The sequence below is a fragment of the Diceros bicornis genome, chromosome 26 (genome assembly GCF_020826845.1).
Source record: "Diceros bicornis minor isolate mBicDic1 chromosome 26, mDicBic1.mat.cur, whole genome shotgun sequence".
Taxonomy (NCBI): Eukaryota; Metazoa; Chordata; class Mammalia; order Perissodactyla; family Rhinocerotidae; genus Diceros; species Diceros bicornis.
Window position 1 is genome coordinate 41,537,114 of NC_080765.1, and position 16,298 is coordinate 41,553,411.

General features: G+C 39.5%; 1 protein-coding gene across 3 annotated transcripts in view; it reads right to left on the reverse strand.

Moving 5' to 3' along the window:
• RBFOX1 (RNA binding fox-1 homolog 1) overlaps positions 1–16,298 on the reverse strand; it is a 358,536-nt gene that overhangs the window by 32,559 nt on the left and 309,679 nt on the right. For 2 of the 3 annotated variants that reach the window (XM_058570100.1, XM_058570099.1), the window contains exons 10-11: positions 14,472–14,511; positions 3,600–3,664 (exon numbers count right to left, since the gene is read on the reverse strand). In XM_058570100.1, the coding sequence (XP_058426083.1) occupies positions 3,600–3,664; positions 14,472–14,511 (105 nt within the window). Of the gene's footprint in view, positions 1–3,599; positions 3,665–8,603; positions 8,647–14,471; positions 14,512–16,298 lie in introns of all 3 variants that reach the window. The other variant, XM_058570101.1, reaches the window with a different exon arrangement.

Sequence of the window (16,298 nt, forward strand, 5' to 3'; positions counted from 1 at the left end):
GAGGTAACATCGTCATCCAAGCTATGTACACATCATACATATTTCCCCAAATATTTGTGACACAATTCATTGAACAGAGAATCATCCCCTCCTCCCACCTCCCGGTGTGGCTGCTCAAAGATGCAACAACGACCAAGTCATAATACACATAGAAACCAAGAGCCAATCAACAAAGAGAAGCCTGCCCCCAGGCTTAATTCAAGCAAGCCATTCATTGAGCTAATGTGATGATGGACCTGTCAAATCCAGAACATATCACGGACACAACAGCAACACCAAGTGGCATGCAATGACCAGATGACCATCGGCCCCACTGCCATGCTTTGATTGGTTCAAGCTCAGAAAACAATCTCCTTTGAGAGGTTGGACAGTTGGCTTTCCATAGATCCAAGTGAGATTAAAAATAAAGATTTGGTGAGGTCAAGTGCTTACCAAATATTTCCTAAATGCCAAGGAAAGATGTTTGCCTATTCACATTAAATTTGTCAAGGAGACTATAAAATTACCTAATCCAGTCAGGTCTTTTTCTTTTGGGGAAATCTCTGCCCACACCAGATGGTCTTCATTCTGGAGGTCAGCATTCAGAAACTCTCAGGGTGCTCCAAGATAATCAGCATGTGATCATTTAACCAAGAAGATGATGGGCAGGGAGTTGCAAGGTGCCCATCAAGGACCTTCTGGATAGTCCTGAGGTTACTGGAGTTCAATATTTTCCAAAGGTCCCTGAATCTTTAATTTGATGAGGGCTTAATTTGTGCTGATAAAAGGTAAAATTCTACCGACTGGGGACATCAAACTTTTGCTTTCAAGACTTCTGAAAAATGAATCTCACGATTACAGGGAAAGTTTGTGGAAGTTTCTCTTTTGATCAGCTTGACAACCAGTGAGCATTACCAAAACATTCTCAATTCCTGCTGATTTTACGTCCTATTTTGAAGGAGTTTCTTTGTGTTAAGAAGTTCTTCTCTCTGTCATCCTGTCTGTCTTCTAGAGAATAGGAACTAAGACTATCATTCCTGATCTTACAATGTGATTGTGTAAAAATAAATTACTACATGACTGCCCTGAGATAATTTCTAGATATCTGGCATCTTTAATCTAGATTCAAAAGCTATTCTGATAATTTCACATTTTCCCCAAAATATGTGTCTTCTCTAAAAGGGTCTTCCTTCTCTTTACCTGCTTACTAAAAATAAAAGGAAGTATCACCATTTCATAAATATATTTTACAAATAAAACTAGAAATATCATTTTAAAGACTGTTTTCTGGTAATTTATCTATTACTGAATTTATCTCAATGTAATAAATCCACATGTGGCAAGTGTATTGCTTATACTAAAGCTAAATAGGCCTAGTAATCAATTTCCACAGCAACCAAGAAGACCTAATGTGCAAATTTCTTTAATGAACAGCAAGAGGCCAATTACATGGACAAGAGTATATTTAGTTGGTTTCTTCAACTGAAACTATTATACTAAAGTGGGAATTGTGGTGTTATTCAAGATTTACCAATCCAAGAATGAGGGCAATTTTTCAGTAGGACATGTTGTCAACGAGAAATCTTAATAATATTAAAATAACAGCTTTTATACACATATTTGCATACATGGTGCCCCCAAGTGCAGCAACATTTTAACTTAATTTTTAGATGAATGCAAATGGAGATGGCCAGATTCTCAAGTAATTCTATCTAAGAATAGTATTAAACATGGTTTTTATTTTTAATGGCGAGATTGATCTTATGGAAGAAAGCAATTTAAATTATATCTTTGTAATTAACCTTTTTTTTTCAGCTTGGGGGATAGATGTACTTATACTGAGAAGCAAGATAAAAATTCAAAGAAAGAAATCTGTTTAAGATTCTTATAATTATACAGCAGGCTAAAGTTACTATGATCATAATTATATACAAAGTGGGTGTTTGAGAATTTAGCATTTAGAGATATTTTCATAAAAATAATTAAGGGTTGTAGACGAACCCTTTACATTACAATTGATACTTTGTGAATCTTTAGCGTGTAGAACTTAATAGCATTAAGGCTTTTCATTTGTAGAATGATCTTGAATATTTCAAGGTTGTCATCATTTTTATTAGCCTAATTGACCCTCTCTATTTTCCTAATCCAGTGTCAAAGTGTAGTGAAGATAGTAACTTACATAAAACATATTTTGCATCTGGTAACTGATTATTGGGTAATGAGATAATTTATATATTTAGAATTGCATCTGGACAATTTGTTTGGATTTCTTTGGAGATTCCCTACAGTCTTGAGAACTCATTATGGCCGTTTATAAGAAAATAGTAATAATACCTGCATACAACCAGACAGCAGATCTCAATTCTATCTTGCCAAAGACCCATTTATTACAAATTTACGCATGGGGTTTTCAAAGTGCAGCTTTTAGGGTTCAGGAATTTATTTTGCTTTATTTCACCTCAGAAGAATTCTGCGGCTACAATGAGCTAACAACACGTCTTGTGAAGAATGGAATGGCACTGCAGAGAAAGCACACCACGGCAAACCGAAAGAGGAACTAAGTCACAACAGGCCAGGTAGAAGAACCAGTGGCTGCTGACACTTCCCATTCAAGAGTCAAATACATCACCTGCTTACCTGTCTGACCCAGCATGCCTCAGCCACACATGCAAATTGTTATCACTACTGTTTTATTCTGGAAACATATTTTTAAATTAAAGGAGTCATTTCCAAAAATAAGCACCCTCAATGACATTTGTACATGCAGAGCATCTGAACATTCACATTTAGGTCCTCAGAAAACAGAGCCAACGAGTTGCATTCAATATGGAAACACACACTTTCTTTTTCCAAGGCACCTATACAAAAATTGCTGTGGCTTGCCATTTCAGGAACCAAGTCATCTGTTAAGCCTGGGTAATGAGTAATAAAGCTCCTCCATCCCCCAGCCCCCACCCCACCATCCATTCTGACTTCTGCATTTCTTAAACCCACTTCTGTCCCTTCCACTGCCAGTCTTAACATATGGTGTGCATTACAAATAAAAGTTAGCTTATCTTAGTAGGATCGGACACTGGGCATTGCCAAAAAGAACAAACTTCTTTAGGAATGTCAGATACACTTCCCCCATTCCTTTATTTTGGATTAAAAAAATGCAATGGAGGGAATGCTTTACTGGGTGTAAAAAGTTGTAAAAAAGGAAAATGGGGTGCTTGAAATTGAGGTAAACTTGCAGGATCACCTTCTGTTTTTTTTTCCTATGAGTTAGATGAAACCATGGTCTTACATGGAAGACCATGAGAAGGCTATACAGGGAGTGTACATGTGTGCATGCAAGGTGTGCTGTCAGAGGAATTAAGAGATCTGAAAAACAATTATACAAGGACAAAACATATCCTCTTTGTGTCTTAGCAGAGAGGGCGAGAGTTGAGAATGAACTAGGCTTAATGGTTCATCCTCTCTCGACGTGGCCCTGTGTTTACCTTCATCAGGGGGCCTAACTTTTTGGGTGCTGCCTCCCCAGCAGTCATGCATTTGCACCAAGACTGGATAAGAATCTCGTCTCCCACCAGTTAATTTCCAAGTAGTTGTCAAGCACGAGAAGGAAGGAAGACCCTTACCTGTCACTGTAGGCAGCAGCAGTGGCAGGGGTAGGCTGGGCGTAGCGGTATGCAGCATAACCACCCTAAAACACAAGGAGAAATCTGACTTAGGGATGCAGAGGAGCCCAACTCGGGGATGCCCAGTTGCGAGACGACACCAGAACAGCAGTTACCCAAATCTACCAATCTAAAGTGGCGGTTAATGAAAGCTTAGTATCAAAGCACAAGTACAACACACACTGGAGAGAGAGGGGTTTGAACACCAACCCCAGCTGGATGTTAAAGGTTAGCAGTTGTAAGCATATCCCGAGGGGGGACCCAGATACCCTTTGGAGGACATGTACCTAAATGTTAACAGTGATTGTTTGGGGCTGGGGAGGATTATGGGGAATTATTTAAACACTCTTTATACTTTGCTGAACTTTCCAGATTTTCAAAAGTGATTATACTTTACCTTTACTTATTACTATTAACTTTTATTTGAACGACCCTTGATTACTTCCTTAAAAATTCAATATAGGTCAAGTTAATGCCCTCCTGTCTTATATTAATAAAAAAAACAAGATAACCCTTTTATTGAAAGTTTATCAGTAATCTCTTGCATATGTAGTCATTTAACCACTAAAGCAATTAAAGAAGACTGTCTTTAGCTTTCTAAATGTTACATAATTATTGCAAAAAGGAATGGTGAGCGCTTCCTAAAAAATTCTGTCTTTTCAGCGAAAGATATCACATTGGTTCAGATGTGGAATTTGTTTGGTGTGGAAAATATGATAAAGCCTTCCAATTTGTAAATAAAATCATTAAGAGAGAAAAAAATTTGAAAAAATAATTAACATTTCGCTGTATGTACCAGTAATTGCAATTGTTCAATTAAGCAGAGGACAAGCAAATGGGCATATTCGAAAGGAATTGTGTTCAGTGGAGCATTGATTATCAAACTGTGAAAATAACAGAGCTTCTTGCTCAGCAGACCACAGCAAGACATCAACCACTGTCGGATGATCTCAGCACAATTAACAAACAGGATCCAGTCCCCACTGATAACACAGGACCACTCAGGTTCTAATTAGAATTCACAGTCCTGTAATCCTCTCAGGGAAGGGTTCTCACCCTCCCCGTAAAGAGGCAACTCAGAGGAGACTGGGGTGTCAGAGGGCATCTAACAGCAAAATCACTGATGTGTCAGAGGGCATCCAGCAGCAAAATCATGGAGGGAGGTACACTATGTTTGGCTTTATGTATAGGAAAAAACCAAGTAGTAGGATAGGAAATAGATGAATGGGAAGCTGAAAAAAGCGTCTTTCAAAATGTAGACAAATTGGTCTCTATTTCTACCCTCTTCTAGCCACAGCTAGCTTTCAGAATAAGTCTGTCATCATTTACTTGGCAATTCAAAAAATCTAGTTTATCCTTAAAGAAGTTTGTTCTTTGGATCAGCCCTGGAGAAGACACATCCAAGACATCCTGACAGATAATCAACAACAATTTGGAGCTAGTATTAAAAAAAGAAGTCTCCCTTGAAAAACAATGTGGAAGTTAAAAAAAAGAGGTCTCAGCCAGACACCACCTGGTGTTCCAAACACCATGTTCTCTAATTTGGAACGGGAAAACTCATTAGATGTGCTGAGGAGTTGTAAAACCAAAGTGATTGTCATACCAGCAACCAAGCTCGAGATACAGACTGAGGCGATGAGGGGGAATGAGGTCACTAGCTTTCTGGAGCCAGTCCTTTCATCTGCTTGCCCATCTCCTTGGCTTTCATGATGCATGGAGAAAGACACAGGTGTGCAGGTATGGCTGTCAAACTTAATAAGGCAGGGAGCGGCTGGAATTGGCTAGCTGATTGCTAGAAGGTATTAGCTGTAACCAGCCGAAAGCTTTGAGTGGAGAAAAAGTGTGTGTGTGTGTGCATGTTTCCTTTTTGCTCACACTCCCAGAATGAAAAACAAATGGGATTGCAGAGATATTTGCATCAAGTGCCATGGAAATCAATCATGATTTGGTGACTGAATTTGGTCCCAGCAAAGATTTCTAGCAACATCCCACTTGCAAACCCTCTTTGTTTGAACTCTGTATATTTCCTCCAACTTCTGCAGTAGTTTCCATCAGTGAAAGGAGGTTGCAAGTTTGATAATGGAAAGAGCTGCTGCAGTGCAAATAGAAGATACCTAAAATGAACCTCACTGACTGCTAGGTTGATATTCATCATATGAACACAAAATGGATGTGTGGACGCCTGGGATCCTTCTGCACAACAGATGTGCTTGTCTATGAAGCTTTGAGAAGGACCCATCCTCTGTGTATTTGCATATGGCTTGGCCATTTAGAGGAAATAAGTACGTGTCTCCATGCAAGACAGGCACAAATGGTCAATGCCCTGACACTTGCGTTTGTTATTTAGGAATTTGTTTACAAGCATTCTCGATTCAAGAGTCAAGGTCAGAGGTTGTGAAAGCCTGTGGAGCCAGTGGAGAGATTCTGACCTTGAGCAGTGGTCTCCTTGCTGTCCAGTAGACCTCTTGGTGATGATGGAAATGTTCTATTTCTGTGCTGTCCAATATGGTAGCCACTTGTCCTAAGTGACTATTGGACACTTGAAATGTGGCTAGTACAATGAACTGAATTTTTAATTTATTTAATTTGAGTTCATTCGAATTTAAATGTAAGTAGCCATATGGGGCCAGCGGCTACCATACTGGACAGCACAGGTCTAAGGGATCCCTGAGATATGTACTAATTGTAAAAAGAAAAGGATTAGGTGGATATGCAGTCATGCAGTGATTAATGACAGAGATATGTACTGAGAACTGAGTGGTTAATTGATTTTGTCATCCTGCGAACATCACAGAGTGTACTTACACAAATCTAGATGGTATAGCCTACTACACACCTAGGCTATACGGTACTAATCTTATGGGACCACCATTGTATATGTGGTCCATTGTTGACCTAAATGTTGTTATGTGGCGCATGACTATACCGCATTGTCTTCCTTTGCTATTTTTCTTCTGTATGAAATCCATATTAATGGAATAACAGAGTTGTGTATTAACTCAGTGCATGTATGCATACACTGTAAAATGATCAAAAAAATACAAATTGCTTTAATTTGCCTTTCTAACAGGTGATTCTAATCAATTTTATTGCTCCATACTTTGCAGCTCGCTGAGCATAACCAGAGCTGCTGCAAGGTTCTGGGGTAATGTCTGAAAAAGGAGCTCTCACTTCCATTTGCTGGCACCACACCGTGTTCATGCTGAAAATGGTCCTCCTGGACCTTACGACAAAAATGCGTCCTTGACAATTAGATTTTTCCTACCACCAAACTGAAGGAAAAGAGATGACAAGAACAACATAGTTCTACACTCCCTACTCATAAAACATACTCATTTTTCACATACTGGCAAACAAAATATAAATGTGACCTTATGTAAAATATAAATTTTAAATGGCCATTATGGATTCCCCCTCCCACCCCTGCCACCACCACCAGACAGGGTCTGAAACATTCCCTTTGTTAGCAAGACCTCTGGAGGTCCAGCGGGGGAAGTTACTGATTAAGAACCTCTAACGATGCTCCAAAAAAAGCATTTTCAAAATTGTGCTTGGTGGGATACCAATAGAGGCAGGGAAAGGAATGGTTCCATGACCAAATAGATTTGGGGAATACTGAGCTAACTAAATAAAAACAGTTAGTCCATTTGTGGAACATCCTAAAACCATGCTCATGAGTGTCTGTGTGTCTCCCACACATCTCAAAGTAGCTTGACAAAGGAAATTACATTTTTAACTTGACAGCATACTTTTGGAAAAAGATGTTCTAAGATCCAAAAGGTGAATTACTTAGGAAGAGAAGTGCAACTTTTGTGTGCTGGTGCGGACACGGGAATGGGTAGGACTGTGATGTGTGTGTGCGTTTCCCTTCAGCTTGAGGGCATGGTCAAGTAGTAATGGGGCTTAATCACCGATGGAGGCCTCCTCCTTTCTGAGAATACCCAAGGATCTCACTTTGTGTAAAATAGGTGGACTGGTATATATATGTATATGTATAAACATTTTATTTACTAAAACAACATTTACAAAAACATTTGCAAAATGAAAAACTTAAATATAAATAATGACTCGCTAATTTATCTGCATTATACATTCAGCTGTTTTGGAAGGGTGGCAATAGAAGTCCAGTTTGCTTGAAATGTGAAAATAAAAGTTGATCTCAGGGATTTGAAATATTTTGTTCTCTCCTGGATCCAAGTACCCCTTTATCATATTAGATTTCTTATTAAAACTTGATTAATTTTCACAATAAAAAAAGTGTACTTTCTTAATTGAGTTAATACCAAACAAAAATGGGGATTACAGGTTACAGGGAAACCCACTGATCATCTTTAGTTTTACATTCTTCTTTCTTTTTATGTGACAGTTGTAATGTTGGTTATATACCAAATTTTGGAGATTCAGCCAGTTACACTCCACTGCATATGCTGGCTCTTTTTTCTTCCTACAAATTCGTTCATTTGGGGGTTGCTTCAGCAGTGAGAAATAGGTTTGAAAGCTATAGCAATAGGTATGAAATAAATTTATAAGAAGCTACAATGAAACCAGGGAAAGTTATGTTAGCTGTGTGGACCCTCGATGCTGGATGAATGAGAGGTTTTTCTTTTAACCATTCCAGTTGACTCCAGGAACCTACTAAAAAATTACCCAGACAATTGGTTTAATGAAACCCCGGAATTCTTTTCATTGAATTTATATTAATTGAGTCCAGATACATTTTAAGCCAAGATGTTTACAGCCAAGCCAGACCTCCATTTGGATACACTCATAATCTAGCAAAGAGGGAAAATTTGAGGATGTGTGTCTCTATTCTAGAAGAATTCACATCAAAACTGGAAAATTCAGTTAAGTCTTGCCTCCTATGTTAGAGAACATCTCCCCTCCCCAGAGTTGTCTTGTTAGTAGGATTTCACAGCAAACCCACAATCATAGTGACGAGTTTTTCCACCAGTTGAGATTTCATACCTGCAGCAATTTATTGCCATACACAGGCTCTTGATACACTACTCTATAAGGAAACAGAAATGTAATGTTTTCAATGCAAAAATGAAATAAATAAAAGAAAATGCATAAGTCAGACAGAAGTTCCAGAGCAATTCATTTACAAGTTTGCTTCTCTTATCTCACAAAGACCTCAGAGTGACCCACTGACCCAAAAGAGGAACCAAGCAATTTTAGTTGCACATCTCTGCGAGTATCAGGAAGGTAGATGTGGGGATCGAACCACACTCGTTGTATTTGTGTTGTAACCTGTGTTTATTTTCAAAGAAGAAAAAAGGATACTTTCATGGCTTCTTACCCTTCCAAGTATATTCCAACAGTTCAAGTGAACTATTTCAAATTTCTCTCTCTATCTCATGATTGGAATTCTCTGGAATACCTGAGGACTTGACTTTGATGCCCAATTATTGAGGCAGTTAAGATGACGTACAGTAGCAACCATAAATAACTGTATCAACGCCTTTATCTTTTTAATTTAATCTCAACAACAGAGAGCACAATTGCGTTTCATGAAATAATGAATCACATTGAAGCTACTTTTAATATATCTGATTAGAAAAACTGCGTGTGTGTGTGTGTCTCCATGTGTCTAGAAAAGCTGTGGTTGATACATGTCATTAACATGTTATCACTTCATTCAAGTCCTACACTGACAAGATCTCAGTTGAACTCTTGGACAGGCTAGGAAGCAGTTTTTGGATGTGAGAATTATTCATGGGCACGGCTAATCTTTCTTGTGAGTGGTTCCAATTTAAAGTGAAATTTTCCAGTTCCATGGCAAATGTAGAGGTGATTTTAAGAGATTTAGGGACCTGCCTTATAAAGGTATGTTTGTGTGTGCACATATATGTAAATGAATATGAATATGTATATATATATGTTTTTCTTATATAGCCTGGCTTTCCTTTACAATTTAGTTTTATTTAACCTTTCTCTTTAAGCTAAATCTAAGCTTGTGGAGCTACGCCTGTCTAAGTTCTAGTTCTCTCCCTCCCTGCAGATCTCATTGCTTATTTGAATGTTTCAAATATAGATATTAGTCCCTAGTGGCCTGCCCACCCCATTATGTTCTCCACTATTCGCTCATTTCTCACCCTCCTCTTCTCCTGTCTTTCACCACATTTCTCAAAGTTTTCTCAATGAGGACAACAACGTTCTTCTGTTGGCTCAGGACTTAAGCATTGAACTCTAGCCAGATCACGTGGGCTCAAACTTCAGCATCAGTGAAGACGGCTGGACAAATTATTTCATCCCTTTTCTGAAAAAATTTCCTCCTCTGAAAAAAAATATAGTGGAGGTAATGGGTAATGAGATTTCTCCCTTATAGGGCCGTAGTGAGGAGGAGATGAGGACTGCAGTAAAGGCAGAACATCTCGTCTCTCACATAGCAGATGCTTAACTTCTCAATGGGCTGTTGCTTCCCCCATGGTGACTGACCAGCTAATTCTGATCCTCCGCTGGCTCACATGAAAGCAGAGTCTCAGGAATAAGGACTTGGGAGTTTTATCTGGAGAATGTCTGCTTTTTAGCTTTGCACATTCCTGAAGCTATTGACGCTTCTCCTTCCTGAGCTCAAACACGGGTGGAATGAAGACACTTCTTTGTTTTAAGATCCATGAAGGGCAGAGTGACATGAATTCAGAAATAACTGTGTTTAGCCACGGTGTCAAGCAGAAACTTGATATAACAGAGTTGAAGAATGATGTAAAAATTCATGGGAATCTCATTGAGACATATTTGCTAGGCAGCCTCAAGGTTGCCTTGACTATTAGCAAGCTTAGGGCTCTCCCAACACAAGGGAACACAGTTAACATTTATATTGTGTATCAGTTCTCTTTCTCTCTCTCCCATCTTCTCTTCCCTTCTCCCCATTGCCCAGAACTCCACTGTCCTACTCCAGTTTCTATTGCTAGTTGGTCAATTCTTTTTTATAACTCTATTATAATTTCCTTCTTTCTGTTTTCAATAGTTATCTTTTGATCAAATGCCATATCCTTTGATATCTCCCCAGGCGGGTGAAGACAAGTATCTTGGCTAAGTTCAGTTAAGCAACACATATTTTCAGCTCCTTGATCAATTCTGGCCACATGCAATCTACAGCTTCACCCCTAAATATAATGGATTGGTTTGTAGGTCCAGGGAACTTAGTCTTTCTAAGTTTCAAACACTCTAAGAAAGGACAGTCTAAGAAAATCCTGCAACTTTCAAACAGTTTGTCATACCCAGGTATCACCTCTATTATTATTTATTTAATTTTTCCTTTAACTTGACCCACTTTTTAATCAAAATGAATTTACTTAAATGTGCACCACTAAGCAATGATAGCTAACTTATAGATTTGATATGATAGTTATATAAACTAAATTCCTAGCTTTTGTCATAAAAGTGTGCATATGTGTGTGTGTGTGTGTGTGTATGTCCTCAGGTGCAAGGGATCCAGGCAATGACCTTCCCTACAGTCCTTTACAACTCAGAACCCCCTACGCATCCTCTCTGATGAGTGGCCATCCACACTGGGCCTGGGTGTGTCCACTGTGACTAGAGGCAGCATTTCTCCTGCAGGGCTCAGTTCCTGAACAGGATGCTTTTTCTTCGCCCTCAGCCCAAATGAGCATCCCTGGTTGTTACTTTAGTTTCTGGCTCACAGCATCTCACAACAAGTCTACCCCTCCAGCAATTTCAAGACATCTAGGATCATCTCTCCCTCTCTCCTTAATCCTCTCTTCTCTGAAAAGTTTAAGAAGGAGCTAATTCTAGATAGGAGGTTGTGGCTCGCCAGCTAAAGGGATCCTGCAGGTCTTTCAAATCCCACGTGCTCCCAGCAGGACTCAGAAATGCTCGAGGGCTCCAACATCAGGTGGGAAAGATGGAGAGACCTTGGACAACAAAGAGGAGAAGGGGCGGGAGAAATTTGGGTGCACAGGAATGGGCTGTCGCTCTGAAGTGAGACCTGTTACAGTGGTTAAGTTGCTCTGATAGACTGTCAGGGTTGAGAACTATCTGAGTAGGAAGAATTGGAGACTTCACTCCCCCTTCCTTTCTTAAAAGTAGCCAAAGCTAGAAGCTTATTACTCTGCCCAATAACATTAAACCTTCAGAGGTGACCAAGGTTCTCTCAGGATTGCCCTAAACCTACTTATTGTGCACTATTTCAATGAGATTGAAGGAGCAAGCCAGAAACTTCCTTTAAATAAGATAGAGCCTTGCAGGCTCTTCCATGAACCTTGTTAATCATCATTTCTTTAAAAAATGGAGCACTGGGAACATTTCTACTCACCAGAACATACCAGGATCTCAAGGCAGGTAGGGGTAGCAGCTTGAAAAAGCACATTCGAGATTATAATATACTCCTAGCTAGGATGAATCCTGCTCCATAAACTCGAGAGTGCCAGAAATATCCATATCCTTTCCTGCCCTTAAATCAACTTAAAGCCACTGACGAGCTCTTGTTTTGCTGTCATAATGGGGCGGTGCAGCTCATCACTATCTCCACATACACGCACCACGCAGCAGCAATATTCCTAAGTTGTCCTCTTACACAGAGCAAAATATTCAGGAAGATCTGCAAGGTCTAAGCTACCTTCTTGGAAGATAAACAAAGCTCAAAGTTCACATTTCAGTTAGTTTTTCCATCACCTAATTGCCTATTGAAACTGCCTCCTGAAAAATCTTATCATCATCATGATATGGACAGTGGGAAAGCGCTATACTTTTTTTTTTGGCTAGTAGGGTGGCTTGACAAGAGCGAGAGGAACAGTTTACTAAACCCAGACACCAGGAAACTTAGGACTCGCAGTTACTGACGAAACTCCCTTCATCTAAACCTCACCCAGACATCCGCAGGGGCTGTACCAGTGGGCCTGGCAGGCTTTGCCCAAATATGATGAATTTGTAGGAAACAAAAGCTACTAAAGGAACTAAAACACAGAGGGACTTTTTCGTAGCTTTCCTCCATGAATGGAATGTCTCTTTCCACCTTCGTCTGGGGCTGGCACATCTGCTCTCTTCCATGTCCCTCTGCTCTCTCCATTTGCCTTGTTCTCCTGGACTTCTGTTTGTCCAAAGCAATGCAAACATACTCTATCAATTACTCTAACTAGTCCATTCTTTTTCCTTATTTGTGGAACCCTACAGCCCCTGCCTTCAGGCGGCTTCTACTTCCTGCTCTACAAAAATCTATGAGGCAAGGAAGAGACACCAATTTGAAATATCCTTGGGACAAAACAAACTAATAATTCAATAAGTTGTCATTTCACAAATGACTCAATAAATGATTATCATTTCACAGAGAGGTGAACACTCAATAAATAATAGCTAATAATATAATATGTTTGTTTTAGCTAGCCTTGGGAACACCCACTTTTTTTTTTTTCTTGGATGGGTGTTGATGGAGATAGTTTTCTTTCTGGTGAATTTTCTTTTTCTAATTTTTCCATCCCTTTTCTATTCCCCTCCATTTCCTATATTTAAAAAAAATTCTTAAACTCAGTTATGCCAACTATAATCCTAACTCTCTCCCTGTGTATGCTCTAGCCAAAGGCCACACTAGGGAGAGGGTGTGGACTGATGTTTGGGTTCGTTGGGTATCTTAGGACGTGGATGAGCTCAGCCTGCTCAGCCCCAGCCTGCCTCTCTATTTAAAATGTTATAAACTAAAAGTTTGGAAAAAGAGGATGTGAGAAGGAGTGGATTAAGCTACACAAAAAAGGAAATTAGTTGTTCACTGGATGAAAAAAGAACACGTAGCATGGTCACTAATTTTATTGTGAAAAACACTAACCCATATATTATAATAAAGGTACTTGATGCAATAATAATAGAACTCAACTAAGTTCATCATTGATGGAGATTAATATTATGTCTCAAAATTGTAATTATTTGAAATTCAAAAGGAAGAAAATTAAATAACCATTGTCTTTCCCATTTTCTAGTAAATGACATCAATTTGTTCAGCAATATGGTTTTATTTTTCTTTGTTATCTAGTCTATAAAACAAGAAATATAATCCCGCTGAACTTATTTGAGGTCATTTGTGATAAAAAATTATATGGTTCAGAAAATACCCCCCAAATCCTGCCCATTCATTTTAAATTGTGTTTCTTCCAAGTCAATTTTATCACATTGCTGCTAATATCATAACATGGGAGATTAACTACCTCTAGATCAAGTTAGGTAAGTTTAATTATGGTCCCATAATGAGGAACATCCTCCTCTTTTCTAAAAGCGAAAGGCTTAATAAAGTTGTACCAGTTACCAAACAATTCTAAATTTAACAAACAATTCTAAATCGGGTAACTGGGGGAAATTGAGGAAATAAAAGGTTGAAGAAAATAAGGGATTTAATGCTCAAATTGGCATACAATTTGTTAGGAGATGTTTCTTGCTAAAACCATCCATGTCGAGACAGAGAGACAGAGAGAGAGAGAGAGTCTTTCTAGGGCTGTTTCGATAAACAAATGTATTTATAAGAACACATCAGCCATGAAAATATCTTTTAACCCTCTACAGCTGGTGACTACAGCTGTTATCCTAAATATTATACTGAAAACACACAGACCATACTGAGATATTGAGAGAGAATTCTTTTGGAGAGGGAGTCTTTCATTTGACATAAGAGAAATGCCATTTATTCGGAAGTTACTTAATCCCACTCACTCAGCAGTGGGTGATGGCTCTCGTGAGCAAGAGCTTCTGCCCCATGAGCCTCCGGACTCTTTCCCACAGACCAGGAAGAGGAAATGGATGACATCAGTAGAGAAATTTGCAGCAAACTTGTAAAAAGAATGACTCCGGGAGGAAACAAGGATGGCATGCACGTTAATGAATACTTACATAAATGTCTGCACCATAAAATCCATCCTGGTAAACAACACTGCAAGGGTGCACACACAAAGAAAAACATCCATATTAGTGCATTTCCCCATGCAGACACACCAACCCCTGCACTGGCAAAGTTAGTCTGGTCACAAGATCCAAAACACAGGAACTGAGGATAGTTTTCACATTGGTTAAGGAGGTTGGAGACAACAGCAGTCGATCAGACTGAGAAAATTAGGCTGGGGTTTGGTGTTGGACCAGAATCAGGATGTGGTGGTGTGCTGGGTACCAGACTTCCCGCTCTTTCAGGAGAGGATGCAGAAATGCAAAGAGGATTGAGGGTGATTTTAAGTGGCCTAGACAGATATGAGGGTCCGAGTTCACATTCACTCAAACCACATGGCTCCCCCCGGAAAAAAGGCATCTGCTTACAATATATGATTGATAAGGACAGGGGTGCAGATTGTCGCATTTTCAACATAGGTTATAGCTGAATATCCTTAGGGGAGCTGGACAACCCAAATGATTTCAGAAATTTTCCTCTATATTCTTTCACACTGCAGTATTATATTTGGTAATTCCATGTGCCACTCTTTTACAGTAAATGTAGGAGAATATCTCTAATTATAGATGTGTGTGAGCATGTGTGTGCAAGAATATGTGTCTTTGTTTATATGTGTGTGCTTTATGTGCCTGTGTGTGTATACATGTGTTAGTGTGCATGCGAATGCATATGTGTGCATGTATATACCATGCCCATGTGTATAAGTGCATGCGTTTATGAACGTATATGTGTGTAGTAGAGTGTTTGCATGTATATGTATGTCTGTGTGTGTGCTCATGTGTACATATGTGTGTGCATGTATATATCTGTGTGTATATTCACAGAAATTATATCCAGACTAAGCAAAACCCCATATTATAACTGAACAAGCCTGGCCTCACAGCAATACACTGATCACTACCCATATAGTCAGCCCAGAGAGAAAGAACTTCATAGGAGGGGGAAAAAAAGGATCCTGGACTTCTCCAGAAGTTTCTTGGTATACCTTGAGTGAAACAGCCAGGAAAAGAAGCTCACAGCTATGTGATCACGGGAAACTGACTTAAAATTCGTAAGCATTACACTAGGTCTAATGAGGATCATGTGTAGCCTGCACACCTCACAGGCTTTTGTGAGGATCACAGGATATCGTGAATGTAAAAACATGTGCTTCTAAATGCATGGTTTCCAAAGGATGGTAGTTGTTATTAATAACCTTCCCTGAAATCTCCCCACAGAAGTTACAGATGATTTATGATTCTGGCAAAGGACCAATGAGTCCCACCATCGGATGGAGCTGGGGTTCTAATAGGAGCACCACTTAGATTATCAAAGGATTCCAGCAGGTTTCAGTAGCAGAGTGGACCCCCATGTAAGCCAAGCACATTGAGCCAAGGGAAGGCACTTGACAACACACACACACACACACACACACACACACACACGGCAATGACACTGGTTTGCTGGAGAACACTGTAGTGTGCTTCTCAGAGCTTTTCAGAGTTGATTGGCTAAACCGCAAGTACCATTATCCTTAAAAACGTGGCAGGGATTTCACACGCTAAGGAGGTTGGTAGGAATCGCTTTCAGCCGTTTTCATTTTGATCTGAGAGGGCTACAGTTCACGAGAGCACTTGTCAAGCAGCGTAAAACCCTAATCCGTGATACTGAGGTGTGCGGCATCCTGAGCTATGCTTTGAAGTCTCTTTCAGCATTTCCAGCATAAAAAGATAGTCTCTGTTGGGGGTCAGAAGGCAGGGCCAGCCTCCGCCAACAGGACTTGGAACAGATCTGATGAA